The 15,385-nt window shown below is 52.9% G+C and overlaps 7 protein-coding genes across 7 annotated transcripts; 6 read left to right on the top strand and 1 right to left on the bottom strand.

Annotated features, from left to right (window-relative positions):
- Window positions 1-328: 328 nt before the first annotated feature.
- Window positions 329-2,653, bottom strand: DSM5745_01679 (OPT family oligopeptide transporter; the record flags this gene model as incomplete). Its single annotated transcript, XM_026743695.1, has 2 exons — window positions 329-1,894; window positions 1,943-2,653. The coding sequence occupies 2 exons, from the start codon at window positions 2,651-2,653 to the stop codon at window positions 329-331; spliced, it is 2,277 nt and encodes a 758-aa protein (XP_026606858.1).
- A 639-nt stretch (window positions 2,654-3,292) lies between these two features.
- DSM5745_01678 (D-isomer specific 2-hydroxyacid dehydrogenase family protein) lies at window positions 3,293-4,345 on the top strand (the record flags this gene model as incomplete). The annotated part of the gene is made up of 2 exons (XM_026743694.1): window positions 3,293-3,809; window positions 3,858-4,345. The coding sequence occupies 2 exons, from the start codon at window positions 3,293-3,295 to the stop codon at window positions 4,343-4,345; spliced, it is 1,005 nt and encodes a 334-aa protein (XP_026606857.1).
- Window positions 4,346-5,143: 798 nt separating this feature from the next.
- DSM5745_01677 (uncharacterized protein) lies at window positions 5,144-5,881 on the top strand (the record flags this gene model as incomplete). The annotated part of the gene is made up of 2 exons (XM_026743693.1): window positions 5,144-5,158; window positions 5,216-5,881. 2 exons carry the CDS (start codon window positions 5,144-5,146, stop codon window positions 5,879-5,881), a joined length of 681 nt encoding a protein of 226 aa, XP_026606856.1.
- Window positions 5,882-6,142: 261 nt separating this feature from the next.
- Window positions 6,143-8,024, top strand: DSM5745_01676 (Zn(II)2Cys6 transcription factor domain-containing protein; the record flags this gene model as incomplete). The annotated part of the gene is made up of 3 exons (XM_026743692.1): window positions 6,143-6,942; window positions 6,990-7,282; window positions 7,333-8,024. 3 exons carry the CDS (start codon window positions 6,143-6,145, stop codon window positions 8,022-8,024), a joined length of 1,785 nt encoding a protein of 594 aa, XP_026606855.1.
- A 1,554-nt stretch (window positions 8,025-9,578) lies between these two features.
- Window positions 9,579-11,741, top strand: DSM5745_01675 (SH3 domain protein; the record flags this gene model as incomplete). Its single annotated transcript, XM_026743691.1, has 1 exon — window positions 9,579-11,741. The coding sequence occupies one exon, from the start codon at window positions 9,579-9,581 to the stop codon at window positions 11,739-11,741; it is 2,163 nt and encodes a 720-aa protein (XP_026606854.1).
- A 753-nt stretch (window positions 11,742-12,494) lies between these two features.
- DSM5745_01674 (Cytochrome P450) lies at window positions 12,495-13,312 on the top strand (the record flags this gene model as incomplete). Its single annotated transcript, XM_026743690.1, has 2 exons — window positions 12,495-12,531; window positions 12,600-13,312. 2 exons carry the CDS (start codon window positions 12,495-12,497, stop codon window positions 13,310-13,312), a joined length of 750 nt encoding a protein of 249 aa, XP_026606853.1.
- Window positions 13,313-14,275: 963 nt separating this feature from the next.
- On the top strand, window positions 14,276-14,770 carry DSM5745_01673 (uncharacterized protein; the record flags this gene model as incomplete). The annotated part of the gene is made up of 1 exon (XM_026743689.1): window positions 14,276-14,770. The coding sequence occupies one exon, from the start codon at window positions 14,276-14,278 to the stop codon at window positions 14,768-14,770; it is 495 nt and encodes a 164-aa protein (XP_026606852.1).
- Between the last annotated feature and the right edge of the window lie 615 nt (window positions 14,771-15,385).

The raw sequence follows: 15,385 nt of genomic DNA, 5'->3' as shown, positions 1-15,385 counted from the left end.
GGGTTAAGTCGAAGACTCAGTGAAGTGATGAATGTCCACGAACAGAGAGATAGATGCAGATGGCCCCTGCTGAGCAAGTCTGAGCAAACAGGATCAGGCTGAAGAGGATGCGGTAGAATATAAGTGTCCTCAATGCTAACGTCAACGCCTGGACGTGAGTGCCTGCAAGTCTGAGCGCACGAACGAGGTCAAAAACGGTTTTCAGAATTGGATGAAACTGTTCTAAGATGCCGCACTGTGTAAGCGAATGCCGATGTATATATAGTCTTAAAAGAACACCTATATCCGTGTATGTTATATTTCCGTAAAACCATTCAGCTCCATTCAATCAAAGATGGGGAACGCTTCCGCTGGCTAAAAGAAGGTTCACGATACTCATGATGCCCTCGCCCAGAATCAAACCGGAAGCCAGGACGACAACACTGGACGAAGCAGCATCCGCATCGTCATCGCTGTCACCAGTTGCCGGCGAAGAAGGTTTGCCACGTGAAGTGGTGGTAAGGGGCCGGTCTTCGTTTCCGGCTGCTTGGTCCGACTGGTCCGTTTGTCCGGGTTCGCTCTCCGGTTTGGTATCATCTTTCCTGACCGCGTGGGCGCGAGACCACCACCACGCGATGAGGCCGCCAATGGCGCGTGCGAGTGTAAATGATGGTACGTTGAATATGCCTACGGCGACGGCGATGCCACCTGGGACCCAGGACCGCCACGGGGCTGGCGTGCCAGCGGGTCGGCCTCCATTGGCGATAGGGGACGCAGCGACGATTCGGAGTATGGTAATGGCTATAAAAACAACGCCGGCAATAGAGGAAGCTTCCCAAGCCATAGGGGGCAGGCCTTGGCCGGTGACGAGGCGGGCAGTAAAAATCCAGACGTATGCAGTGGGCGTTTGGAACTGGGGGCCTGGAACTGGGTAAACATTGACATACATTTTGTAGACGGCTGTGGAGAGGACCGCGCCAACAAGGCTGCCAATCATTTGACCGTAAAATTGAGCTTTGGGGCTAGCGCCGAGGAGGTGTCCTGTTTTCAGGTCTTGCATCATATCGCCGGCTTGAAGAGCGCCTGACTCAGATACGGCGCCCGCAAGGAGATTAGTTACCAAGGCAGTGCGTCTAGAGAAATGAGACGACGGCGTTGCGAGGGAGAAGAGTAACTGGGTCAGCTTGCTGATGCCGGAGACTGGGTTGAGATCCGTCTCGCCTAGCGCACGCACACCCATGATTGACAAAAGGACAGCGAGAAGTGTGGCGAGGCTTGAAAGCAGGGGCGATATGACATCGCCAAAAACAATGTGCATACAAACGACGTTTAGTATCAGAGTCAACGGCAGTAGGATTAGCACCGTTCGCATGGAAATCAGTTGAGATGCAGGTGCATCCTCATCCTCATCCGGCTGCGGGTCCGTTCCAGTTTGAAAAAGACTGCTCGGGCTTGATGATACTTCTGTTATAGGACTTAAGGCGGAGTAGTGGTAAGAGCGGCTGGGGATTTTGGGGCTTTTCGAGGCAATCCAACTTCCGATACGGGTGTCCGAAATCCTCTTTATGAGCTTCGGCGCACTTCGCACGGCAGGTTTCAAAACCAGCCAGCCTAAGCTGACAATCGAGTCTGCAAGCATGATCGCCAGAGACACCCATACAATCCATGCTTTGCTCCCATCCTCCCAGCTGTCTACAGGCCCCGGTGCCCACCCGCGAGCTTTTGCAAGCGGAGACAGAACGCCCCAGCCTAACACAGCCCCAAAAAGCATATGCGCACAGGTCGACGGCCCCATGATGATTCCTTGTCCAACGTATGCCGGTGAAGGGTTGAGCGTCCATAGCCAGTTGTTGGCAAGCGTGAGGCCCAGAATTGGGATATCGCGGACTTGGGGTACAAAGTATGAGAATAGTGTCTATTATTGTCAGCTTAATGCTTAAGAGAAGATGGACCACGGCCTTACATATATGCCAGAAAGCCCAAATGCGCCGACCAAAAGACGCATTTTCGACCTCCAGTCTTTTCTGAGGTTGTCGGCGTCCTTAGTATCCTGCTGGAACACATTTCCCCTTTCTGCAGAATCCCGCGAAAGCAGAGGCTGTATGTCCTCCTCGTCCTGTTGGTGTTCTGTAGAGCGAACACTCGCTTTTGCACCTTTTTCGCTCTGCCCACTCCCATGCAGAACCCTTAGCATCAGCGCAGACGCCGTTCCACTGGGAAACCTCAATTTTTCGCGAATAATGACTTCCTTCCGCAGTGGCACGGCGAAAACAACGCCAAACAAACACACTCCCAAGCTCCATAGAACCAGCTTTCCAAAGTTTAATTTCAGAGGACCGCCTTCTCCGGTACCACCGTCACCTGACGGGCCATCTTCTCCATCTCTTATGAGGAACTCCAAGGCGGGGATGACACCGACGAACCCACATCCAAGAGGCATCGTCCCCACAGCTCCGGCTACCGTTTGAATCAACACATTCTCAATAGGCGTAAAGGGATAAGAGAGGTATTTCGAAAACACTTTAAAGACCGAAAATCCGATTAGTGCTGACGGCATAGCCATCGTACTAATCCAGCCCGTTTGCAAGCCGAAGTAGGTATTCGAAAAAGTGATTAAAGCACCGATAGCAAGACCGACCAGCAGGGACCTTAAAGTAAAGCTCCGGGGAGCCATTGTGTCGGACCTGGGACCTGGTGATTCCATACTGGAGTGGTTGGTATCGCCTGGCGCGGCGCCGGCCGGAATGGACTGGTAGTTCATCAATTTAGCAGTCGCATTAGTTTATCTTCAAATTCAAGCATGCAATATAAAATATACAAGTCTAACGCCGAGAGATTATGTTCATCAAGTCATAGGTCACGAAGGTCAAATGTGCAGAAGGAGTTGAAGTTGGAGAGCGGAGAGGAGGTGAGGAGAAACGGCGGAGAAGCGAGGAGATAGCGTCACCAACTATCCTGACTAAGCTTCCGATAAGCGATAAGCCGATCTCTCTGTTCTCCAACTTCGGCTGAGATCCGAAGCTCACCACCACACGACATATCGAATCGCAGGCCTACTTCTATCTTCCTATAATGGCATTTGCTAATCGTTATTCAATAGTTCTTGCCCTCCTTGCTCTGGGCTTGAGTATATTGCGTGTCTCTTGGCAGGAGCAGCTTCCACCATAGATTTACACCATGGTTCTGCCATCCTGTCACCCACAGGGCGTCTGCCCCACCAAGGTTTTCCAAACCGCATTATATAAGACCAAGCGCCATTCAAAAAACATCATAGAGTTTCGCAGCCGTAGCCCGAGATCCACAAATAGTCACTATGCCTCTTCCAACAGCTGAACACCACCACATCGTCTTCCTTCAGGGGTCGGTACTCCAGATTCCCCAATTCGATCTCCCCGCGCCGTTCACCTATTCGCAGACCGTCTACCCGTGGACATCTTCGGCCGAAATCCCCGATCGCGTTCGTGACGCCTCCATAATAATCCTATCCGCAGCCCGAGTTGACGCCGCCGTACTGTCTCCCGATGTGACCCCGCATCTCAAGCTTATTGTCATGGTGGCTTCCGGTTTCGACTGTATCGACCTTGAGGCCTGCAGGAAAAGAGGAATTGTTGTCTGCAACTGCCCTAATTCCAATATCGAGGCTGTATCCGAGCACGCAATTGGGATGTACTTTGCTGCGCGACGAAAACTTCTAGACATGCATTTGTCAACAAGGGCAGGAAAGTGGAAAGAAAAGGGATCGTTGATGTTTGAGTATCTGGACAAAGATGGAACGCCTCCTTTGACTTGCCAGGATGAAGTCGCCGGTATCATTGGAAACGGCAGCGTTGGTAAGGCACATTGGCTCAAAGTATGGAACTAAGTCTAACCAGTATTAGGGAAAAGGATCGCCGCACTTGCGCGTAATTTGGGCATGAAGGTCTTGATATCAGACCGCAAGGCGTCTACAACAGCAGATTCGTTTAGGGTCCCATTTGACACGGTCATCAGGCAGAGTACGGTGCTTTTCGTAGCCGTTCCCCTTATGGATTCTACCCGGAACTTCATATCAACGCCAGAGTTTGAGGCCATGTCCTCCCATGCTGTGATAGTGAACGTTTCTCGGGGTGGTACTGTGGACGAAGAAGCTTTGGTCCACGCACTGCGCGAACGCAGAATCTCTGGGGCAGCAACCGATGTATTCAATGGCGAGCCTGCGGGTCCTGATACTTCGCCATTGCTAGCGGAGGATGCTAAAGACCTTAATATCATCGCCACCCCTCATTTGGCTTGGCTATCCCAGAGAACCTCAGTCAACTATGGCTCAAAGCTGAAAATAGCAGTTGAGGCTTGGGCTGCAGGACAGCCTGTCAATGTCGTGTCATAACCGCCATTTATGCCGTTTGGCTTGCATGTATAAAATATAAACATGGTTGGGGGCCCTCCGACTTTTCCGCGTTGAACTTGTTCATGAGGAGTTATTTATACTGTACAGCGAGGTAAAGTCGCTTGAATCCTCAACAAAAAACTAACTTCGGGGCATGACGCCTTTCAGAAGATCAGCAGGTAATCATACTTAATGTTGACTTAAGCTCAACCATCAGACCATCGTACAACTTGCTCCCCTTCGTCCTAGAGCATCACATAATGCGCAGACATCACATTCCCGTACCGTCCCAAGAATGAACAAAAGTAAACACATCCAACTGACCCATCAGTTCGAACCTGTACGTGACGATGCCGCCGTGTGGAATGTTCAGCGCTGCGGATCTGCATACCTCTCGGAGGCAACTCGAGTTTTCGAGGCTCAACCGCCGCACCTCAACTCGCACCAGCCAAGGACATAACCGCGCTTCAGCGCGTTTAGTCACGACTTCGTGTCGCGATGTTGGGTTTCAGCGTTCCTCCCAGCCATGCATACACGTTTGTGCGAGACGAATGGTGGCGAAGTGCTCTTCATCTACGACGAAGAGGGGTATAATAAAGCGCAGTTAGTTGCGGGATAGCTAGATAAATTATCAAGCAATTTAATCTTTCTTGAAGTTCTTCTGGAGATAGTGCCTTGACCTGGCCATTTCTACCAACCACTATACCCTATCTATACTCTATACCTCACTCCCTACCTATACCCTACTCTACTCTACTATCACTCCATCCTATACTCACGCATTGCCCAACCAGCAAAATGCACTGGACAACCGTACGTCCTCTTTCCCCCTCTCCATAGCATAGGATACCAACACTAACTCAACCCCAGGCCCTCCTCCTCACCCTCCTCTCAATCTCACCCCCCACGCTCGCCCGCACAACCCGCATCCTCACAAAATTCACACCCTCATGCCACACTCCCTCCGAAGCCCCAGACACAGACGACCTCGACTTCAACCTAGACGAGGAATTCACAGTCGGCCTGAACATCCGTTCAGGGATATGCCAGGGTGTCCCAGTCCCCCTACCACTAGGCTTCTACGACGAAGTCGACTATGTCTCGCTCGAGCTCGTCGTCCCCGAACCACACGTGCTACACACACCCCGCGCCAGCAACAACAGCCCCGCGCCGAACCTGGAAGTCTGCACGGTCCGGCTGTTTGAGAGACCAGGGTGCGATGATCTTGACACACCGCTTATCCAGCGGGAGTTTGGGGTCGGTGCGGGCGTGGGCGGGAGTAGTCAATGTGTCCAGCGGAGTGTGGAGTACATGGGGCTGGGCGAGGTCTTTGTTAGGATTGATTGTGTGGATGGGAGTTTGCCGCGTCCGGGTCCTGGGGTGGATGGGGGGTTGCAAGACGCGGGGAATAATGGGACGGTGGTGTCGTTTGCGAATGGTACCGCTTCGGCGACGATGATGGCTAGATCAAAGAGTGGGATTGGTGCTGTGCTTGGGAGGTGGCAGCGGAGGAGGGTGGCGCTTTTGGGGAGGTAGATTGGTTGACCTTGATTTCTGGTTCGGTTATTCTAGGGATTCAAGTTGGCGTTTGGATAGAAGCTAGAGCCATTTTGTCTTTCTCGGATTTAATTGTATAGAAAGGCTTGTTTATGTTTGCTTCCTCCTCTGTACTAAAGCCTAGGGCAGTGTATAACCCCGGCTGACTCCGATTCCGACTCCGACCCCGACCCCGATTTGTCTCCGTTTCTTCTGTCTCACTCTCTTTCTCTTTCTCATTTCTCAGTACCGAAGAGGAAAATGGTATACCGACGTCAACCGCCCAAGCGATACGCATGCACCCGCTGCGTCAGACACAAAGTCAAATGCGTTCCTGTAGCGGGTGGCTCGGCATGTCAGCGCTGTATTCGCCTTGGCCATCCGGCTTGTGTCTTCCCTGCTGAGATGCGCGGAAACCCTAGTACTGCTGCCTCTACTCCGGCCTCCAACGATACAAACGAACATGACAAAAATGAGGAAAACGGAAAGGAACATGGTCGGGACCTCACTGGCCAGATCCAGGAAATCATCAGCCCAGATCAAACAACAACTCTTTTTAGAAAATACATTGAACAGAAACAACCACACTTCCCCTTCGTCATCATTTCACTAGAACACGAAGCAGACATTCAAGTCTTACGAGAACAGTACCCGTTTCTTATACTGTGCGTGTTGACTGCATCTATGGAGCATAACCCGGCAGCGCAAGAGAGATTAGAAGGCCTTGTCCGGAAGGAAATCGCAACCCGTCTTGTCGTGAAGCTTGAACGGAATATGGACCTCCTGATGGGCTTACTCGTACACGCCGCTTGGTATCATTATCATTGGAGAAGCTACCATACGCAGATGTACATGCTGCTCCAGATGGCGGTTATGGTCGTGGGGGACCTAGGGCTTGATAGGCAGCATGGATTTAGGATGCAGACTATTCCGGTCAATGGGAAGGAATTAGACCATGACCATACCGCTCTAGATGCTTGCCGAAAGGAAACGAGACATCAGCCTGCTCAAAGTGCTGCTGGTAAGCGCGCTTTGCTGGGTTGTTATTACCTTTGTTCAACGTACGAGAGTCCATCTCTCATGTCGAACCGTTGGCTAATTGTTTCAGATCGTCGCTTTTCCGGCGGCAGCTATATATGCGACATACGCCGTGGGTCAATCAATGCGCGGCAGCTTTGGCTGAGAGGGCCGAGTATCCGACAGACGCAAGGCTCAAGACTTATATTGATGTCCACGTCCTAGTGCGCCAGAGCCAGCTTCTCTTCGACGAAGAGCGTCAGTATCTGGATTCGGTTTCTGATGGACCTTATATCAGGGAACAGATCACTGAACTTAGAACACAGCAACGAGCGCTAACGGAGACCTCGTTAGGGTCGCTTGGCAGTGATACATGCAAAGCCTGTAAGCTGCCCGGTCGAAACTCGAATCCGTCAGGAGCTCACAAATAATAGGGCAGTTACGCATCGAGATTGGAGGTGCAACGGCATTGATACTAGGTCAAGCACTGAGCGGGCAGCAACATGTCTTCAAGCTCCAGGAAATGAACCAACTTGAGGCCCTCACAGAGTCTGCGCATCATGTCGTGGACACGTTCCTGGCTGCTCCTGTGTCAGTTGCAGCTCACCTTTCTGCCCCGGCATATGCCACCATCTGGTATTGTTTACTCGTTCTGTCAAAACTGAGTATACTGTTTCATCCTAATGAGCACCGAGCCATTGGGGTGGATAAGAAGAGGATCCATGATATAGGCGTCGCTATAATGGCAAAGTTCAAAGAGCTCGCGCCTGAGAATGGAAAAGAGAATTTCTGGGCTAGGTCGAGCAACGTGATCGCAAATATGCTGGCTTGGTTGCAGAGGTCAAATGGCAACGCCAGCGGGAACTCTCAGCCGATATCTGTGGGACATGATACCCTTGGCAAGCCTGGGTCAGATGCCTCACAGGATCACGAACCGAAATCAAGTCTGGCTCAGCAGGCTGTTTGGCAATCAGCGGGCTCCCCGGGGAATATCGCACCCATGGACATGTGGCTTCAGCCGGTAGACGCTTTTGATCCCAGCCTTTGGCAGCAGATGCTCGACAATTTTACCTGGTTTGGCCCAGTTGCGGGGGATAGCCTCGGGTTTGATCACCACGGCATCTGACTGAAAGAACCTTAGGTGGGACAAGCTTCGACGCGGGCCAGAAAGCTTTGTTTCCCGACCGCAGCTCGCATCGTACGCATCTGTCGCAGTCTGCATCAGTCGTGAAACCAGACCTTGCAGTCTGCTGTACAAGACCTCAATGCTCAACGCTCTTGCAGGCTAGCTTTGATAAACGTGGTCAATATTCGTCCAAGCTTGACCGGTGATAGGCTCAGAAACAGTTCGACTGCGATATGTTTCAGGCTCAAGCAGCTCGAACTCCGCGAACCTCGGGCGGAGTAGTGGCTGAGGGTTAGGCCGTTGTAGCCGAAAGAAATGGGCCAAGTGGTGACGGTTTGTTTCAAGTCGGCCCTAAGCGGATGGGGTGACATCTTTAATCTTCTGTTATAAGAGCGTTGGCAAGGCCGAGTGCATAATCTGCGACCAAAGGGCCCATCGCACCCCGTGACAATCAAAAGACGAATTGTCGCAAATTGCCCTCGAGTGAAGGAAATGAGTGTGTCCGCAGTCGGTCAGCTCGCAGCGCTTGCTGTTCGGGATAGCCGGGAAGCGATCAGCAGTGAGCGCTAGAAACCACCTTATGTAGCTGTATTATTGTTGGCATAATTCTTGGTTTTCGTTTTCAGGTCGAATCAGAGTAAACTGGACTTCTTGGATGTCTGAGCCACGGGTCGCCATTCACCATAACTTGGACCATGGTGATTACCCCTGATCCAACACTAGGAACCATTATTCATGGTTCTTCAGGGCGAGTGGGACGAACGGGAGATTTGATGCTGGAGCCTGGACGATGCCGTGCCTTTGTTGCTCAGGGAGTATTTATTTCCAGAAATAGCGCAAATTGTCTGATGAAAACTCTGCGAATTGAGAGTTGTGGGCTTGATGATTGATCACGGTGGGTGAGGCCGGGGAATAAGCAAAGAGAGACAGACCCTCGTGGAGGTGTGTTTACTTTACAACGGCAGGTACCAGGAACCGTAATTTACCCCCGTCAATCCCTCAAACGGCAGCTTATTATTGGCCACTGGGTTAGAACTCATTAAACTTTGGTAAATACCAGTCACGGTCCCTCAATCACAATCGTCTCCCACTCTGTCATCACAGCCTCTCCTCTCTTCATCTCACTCAGCCCAGTCTTTGAGGTCTCTCCTTCCTTTCTCACGGGGCCACTGCGTCTCTTTCGTTCTTTCTTTCGAATCTTCGCGGCCTGGAAGCTCGTTGTCATTCTTTTATCCTCCTCGGTCGACCCAGCCGTCGCCGAGTATACGAATACTTCCGTTCCTTTCCTGCACCTTCCCACATTCCTTAACGCGCTTGCGCCCTTTTCGCTCCTAACGCGCCTCACGCCTGTACTTTACGACCCAGAGGGCGTCCACGATATCTACCAGCCTCGCTCGCTCTCGATTCGTCCCCAATCGCATCTCGAACGTACCCGCACAAAGCCGAAATAAGGACTCGACCTACTTGAATTCGCCGAGCATATGTCTCCTTCCTGAAGGCCTTCTCGGACAGTGTATTAGCGGAGGACGTGGCATCTTCCAAAAACTGCACATCATGGTCCACGCACACCATCACGAACACAAGGTCCGCCTTGAGCAGCGTGACCCCAATCCAGATGGAGTCACTGTGTATGTTACGGCAGAGCCGACCTTCACTGGCGCGATAGGCGGATACTCTACTCAAGGACAGGACGACACTACTGAGGCTACCGAGACCGAGGCCGCTACCAAGACTGCCAATAACGTCGGTGTCGGTGCGCCTGTCCACCAAACCCGATCAACCACAGAAGAGGAATCGTCGGCGACTGCGACAGCCACAGCAACCGAGACCGAAGATGATGAAACGACCACAACGGATGCGTCTACTCGCACCACCGCGACTTCGACCGTAGAGCCTACCGAAGCGACGACTAGTACGGCTGACTCCACGGCCGACACCGAAGCAACATCATCCGTCCAAACTACTTTGTCGACAATCACGACCAGTGCCACGGAGTCTGATGGCAGCGCGACTTCCACCTACATCGCTGACCAGTCGACCGCCACAGGCTCTAGCGCTGCTGCTGTTGACTCTGGTATCTCTTCGGGCGCTAAGGCTGGAATTGCGATTGGAGTGATTCTTGGTGTTGGATTGATTGCTGGGTTGATCTTCTTTTTCATCTGGAAGAAGAAGAAGCAGCAGCAGCAGCAAGGCCAAGGCCTGGAAGAGAACAATACGACGGATTTCAACGAGAAATCTCCGGTTTACACCGCACCTTCTCTCCAAGAGCGTTCGCCAGCTCCAGCTCACGCTCCACAGCCCATGGCCCAACCCAACGTGCCTCAGCTCGATGTTCGCCCTGTAACTCAGTTCGCCCCCGACTTGACTCCCATTCAAGGTGGTATCACTCCTGTGTCCACAGTTAGTGCCGCAGGTGCTCTTGGATCAGCCGCCGCCGTTTCGCGCAACCTCACTGGAAATTCTCCGCCCCAGACCCCGCAGTCAGGTATTAGTGGCCGTGATCCATTCGGCGATCCAGTCAACCCATTCGGCAGCCAGGCGGAAGTTCATTCTCGTCCTTCTACTGCCGGTCATCAGGTAGATGGCCCGTCTCCTGTTTCACCGGTTGCTCCAGTATCTCCAGTGCCTACGCCAGCAGCTTGGCCTTCCGCTACAGCTTTTGCCGCCGCCGTTCCTCTGCCTGACTCCCCTGCAGTTCCCAATTCCCCGGAACCTGTGTCGCCTACTGCTCCGTCGACAGCAGGCAATGAGTCCACCAACGCTGCTGTCGCGACGGCCGGGATTGCTGCGGGTACTGCCGCTGCCGCTGCTGCTGCTGCTCAGAGCGCTGATACCGACGCGGCTAGCCGCCCTGGAACCTCCGATTCGGAAGCCTCGTCTATCCCTGCTCCCACAGCTCCCAACTCCAATGTGGTAGACCCAGCTGTGGGCGCCGCTGTCGCTCCTCCTGGCCCCGGCCCTGCCGCGCCGATCAATGTTCATCGCGTTCAAATGGATTTTACTCCATCAATGGAGGATGAATTGGAACTTCGCGGCGGTCAACTTGTAAGGCTCCTGCACGAATATGACGATGGATGGGCTCTCTGCGTGAGGCTCGATCGTTCCCAGCAAGGAGTCGTCCCTCGCTCTTGTCTGTCAGCTCGTCCAGTCAAGCCCCGTGCAAGGCCGCCACCTGGAGCTGGGCCGGGTCCTGGTCCCCGTGGACCTCCTCCTGGCCCGCCTGGCCCTCCAGGACCTCCCGGTGCTCCGGGCTCCCCTAGGATGGGCCCGCCTGGCCGCATGCCGCAATCACCGCGCTTCTACCCCGGAGATGGCGGCAGGCCCGGCTCACCCTCTTCGCGTCCTAGATCTCCCGCTCAAGCAATGTCTCCTGCACAAGGTCCCTACGGACCTCCTCCCCCGCATGGTCGACCTCAGCGTCCAATGTCTCCTGCTCAGTTCCCTGCAGTTCCAAGGTCACAATCTCCGGGCCCTCGACAGGCGCCGCCCCGTTCGATGAGCCCCGGCCCCTACGGACTTCCCGGCTTGCAAAGGCCGGAGATGCCGGCGGCCAACCAACGTCAGCGTAGCAACAGCACCGGAGGCGCTCTGCAACATCCTCGAGGCCCCCCTGCTCCCAGCCCGAGTCCTCTGGCCGCCCCATCTGCGCCGCCACCCACTAGTGCACTCCCAGCGATCCCTACAAACCCTGCACCCGCTCCATCCAGTGATGCATGATTCTGTGATCATATCGCACACCCGCCAAAATCATCAATCGGTACCGGATAGCTCAATAATAGCGCGCACTCCACTATCCTAGTACTCGACTAATGTGGAACCCAGAACCTCCACAGCTTTTTCATTCTACTTCTTTTCATCAACCCATCATTACCCGAACTTTCCACTTTGGCTTCCATCATTTACGTTGTTGACGTTTTACCACGCTTCTCTGTCCAACGAAAAGCAAGCTCCAGAGATATGAGTTCATCATTTCCCTGGCTTCCTCTGCCTCGCTGAAGAAGACCTGTGAGCCTATGTCTATTTAACGTTAACGGGCTATACCCTATTTCAATGTCTGTAAGACTTACTGTACGCCATTACAGTTACACAGCATGTTTCTATCTACTTTAGCCAATTTATCTTCCTTTTCTTTTGATTAACTTTTCACCTGGCTACTTTGAGGTTGCCTGTGCAAGTCCAACTCTCAAGTTGCTTCGTCTAGTGCGTCTCATCTCGAAGCCTCATGTCGTTTCTCACGGCCAATTGTATTTGCGCTGATTACTAGCCCGCGGCCTAATTGATCTAGGTATGTCAGGAGCTTCCTTTTACCACAAGATTGGTAAGCATGTCGGCCTCGGGTTTAGATGCTCGCCGTTAAGTGTTAACTCCGTCGCTACTTGCTAAGAGATACAAACCAAAACACTATAAGGAACGATGCACTGGCAGTTTGCAACTCGATGGCCAGAGTAATCCGCAATTTTCTCCGGTACAATGGCTTCCTCCAAGACTCTCGTTCTTATCACCGGTGGTACGTATTCCAGCCCCTCTCACCGGCTTTCTCTCAATGATCAACATACTGAGTGGCTGCTACCCCAGCAACAAGCGGCATCGGCCTCGAGCTCGCAACCCAACTTCTAGCAAAAGGCACATACCATGTCCTCCTCGGCGCCCGATCCCCCGAGAAGGGCCACGCCGCAATCGAGGCCATTCGCACCAAGGACCTTCCCGGCTCTATCGATCTGCTTCATCTCGACGTAACCAACGACAGTACCATCGAAGCCGCCGCTGAGCACGTCCAAGCCGTCCACGGCCACCTAGACATCCTCGTTAACAATGCTGGCGTCTCGGGTATTCTAACACCACCGAACCTCCGCGAGCAAATGCGCACATCCTTCGACACAAACGCCACAGGCCCAGCAGTCGTCACGAGTATATTTGCGCCGCTACTACAGCGCTCTACCTCAGGAGCCCGGCGGATCATCAACATCACCAGCGGTGCGGGATCCATTACGCAAAGGCTGGACCCGTCCTCGGCCATCTATAAGGTCCAGCAGGTGCAGTACCGGGCTAGCAAGGCCGCGTTGAATATGGTTACTGCGTGCCAGGTGGTTGATTTTGAGCCGTACGGGGTGAAGGTCTTTTTGTATGACCCGGGGTTCACGCAGAGTAGTCTTGGCCCGCATAACAAAGCGGAGAATGGTGCGAGGAACGTACGGGACTCGGTTAGGCCTTTGATGGATGTGTTGGAGGGGAAGAGGGACGGGGAGACCGGGAGGATACTGCATAATACGGGGATTTACTCGTGGTAGATTGGTTCGGCTTGAATTAGCTACAGGAGATGTAATATGATAAATACCTCTTTCTTGCTATACAATTTATGATCCGGGCTAACAGCCATAAGTAGCCTGCGTGTCGTGCGAGATATGCCGATTTCCAATGCCGGCAGCTGGGAGGTAGACATCTACCCTCAGTGACCATGATCAAAGCCGGGTATCCCAGTTGGTCTCGGTCATGCTCGTGCCCTCGGAGACTGGCAGGCAAGTCTTCAAGTCGAATTCCGGGTCAACCGTTACGTAGATGGCTGGTTCTAGATGAACTTCGTGGGCAGAAAGGTCACATCGATTGGTGCAGAGCCTCATAAGGGGCAGTTATCTGCTTACTGCCTTTGCGTCATATAGATCCATTGAAGAGGCTGTACCGCTCTATCGCAGTCAAGCCGATGCCGAAGCTTCCGCCAGAAACCACCAAGGTTACTCCGAACAGGATGATGGGATGCCTGACCGGCCCACTTGGCAAAGCTTATGGGGGCCAAACTACAGTGACGACAACCTTGGAAGCCTCAAGTTTAGAGAATCTGGGGGCCAAAACATGGAGATGCTTGCGACTACAGGGTAACCCCTTGCAGCCATCACTCGTCTGCTCGCGTTAGATATCACATTGATCTGCAGTCCTTCAGGGGCCAGAGTCCAGACAAAGGAATGCTGGTCCACTCGAAGGATTCACAGCCCATACACTGTGCTGTAGTTGGCCGTTGTGTCCTTCATATACAGGCATGTATGTTCTATGACTTCGACCTCAAAGGAAAGAGTCTCACGATACTTGCTTGCTCCACCACGTCACTTTCTCAGGACATGGCAGCTCAGGCGCAGGCAGTTGGGACATAAATACCCTTCCAGTCCCGAGACTTTCTGGGCATCAACAACATCAATCAGATCACAATCAATTCTACTCAATATCTCCTATCCTCTTTTCGCAAGACCAAACCGGCCAAAATGTTCACCAAGTCTCTCATCGCCCTCTGCGCCATGGCCTCCACTGCCATGGCCGTCTCCAACACCATCAACTTCGTCTACTCGGCCTCCTCCTTCTCCGGCATCCAAGGCTCCGGCAACTCCTACTCCGAGGGTTTCAACCTCATCGACGGCGATGGCAACGTGCTTTACAACAGCGACTACCCCGATGGGTACGCTCCCTGCATGGATGGCAGCAACAACATCAAGATCACCTCGGACTGCTGGTCGGGCACTTACACCTTCCGGTGCACGTCTGCCTTTGACGGCAGCCCTGAGTCGTGCAGCGTTGTTGACGCCGACGGAAACGAGACTGCTGGCGAGGCGGACGAGAGCTTGTCTTTCACGGGCATCAGTGCCGGCATTGATGGGACTTGTGGTGGCGTTATTACCACTGATAGTGATGCTGCTTGCTCGGCTGATAGTACGTTTACTATTGAGGGACGCTACCGTGGGGACTATGATGCTTCTGCGTAAGCTGGAGAGGGAGCAACACCGCAAGCATGTACTTATTGAGTCCTTTGGGTCAGATCTTCTATATTGATTATAAACGTTTCAATTTTGCCCCGACATCAAGATAGTCAGATTTCCTACACAGAAGCCATTTCTTACTTGTCAGAGTACTCTCACGGACATTCATGGTACTTGCTAATGATATGCACCCGGTAGGACTCGCTGGGAGCTCCCAGCCTCATTTCCTCGAACGATCATATAGTAGTGCGTGCCACTTGTGTCTTTAATACTCATAGTCGAATGTCAAAAATGGATTAGCCATTCGACCTGATAGTTCGGCGTCGACGTCGTTGAAGAACAGGAGGTATGAAGAAGACTGAAGCACTCAGAGAATGAGGAATAGGTCTCTTCATTGCTCACTTCATCTTAGAGGTAAAAAGGCCTGCAGCAGCCTGCCGATCCGCCGGCCGAGATGTCGCCTGAAGATGCATCCAGGGGACCATACGAGAGGTTGTCTAATGAAGGAAGGAGGAGAGCTTTTCCAAAGAATGTTGGAATGGGCAGCAAAAGAAGGCTACGTCCAAGTGTTGGAGCTGCTATTAGCAAGACCCGATGTGCACCCCGATGGGAAGCGCGGGA

Source organism: Aspergillus mulundensis, assembly GCF_003369625.1.
Source record: "Aspergillus mulundensis strain DSM 5745 chromosome Unknown scaffold_1, whole genome shotgun sequence".
NCBI classification, from domain to species: Eukaryota; Fungi; Ascomycota; class Eurotiomycetes; order Eurotiales; family Aspergillaceae; genus Aspergillus; species Aspergillus mulundensis.
Note: the sequence above shows the minus strand (reverse complement) of the source record. Positions and strands in the feature narration are given on the sequence as shown.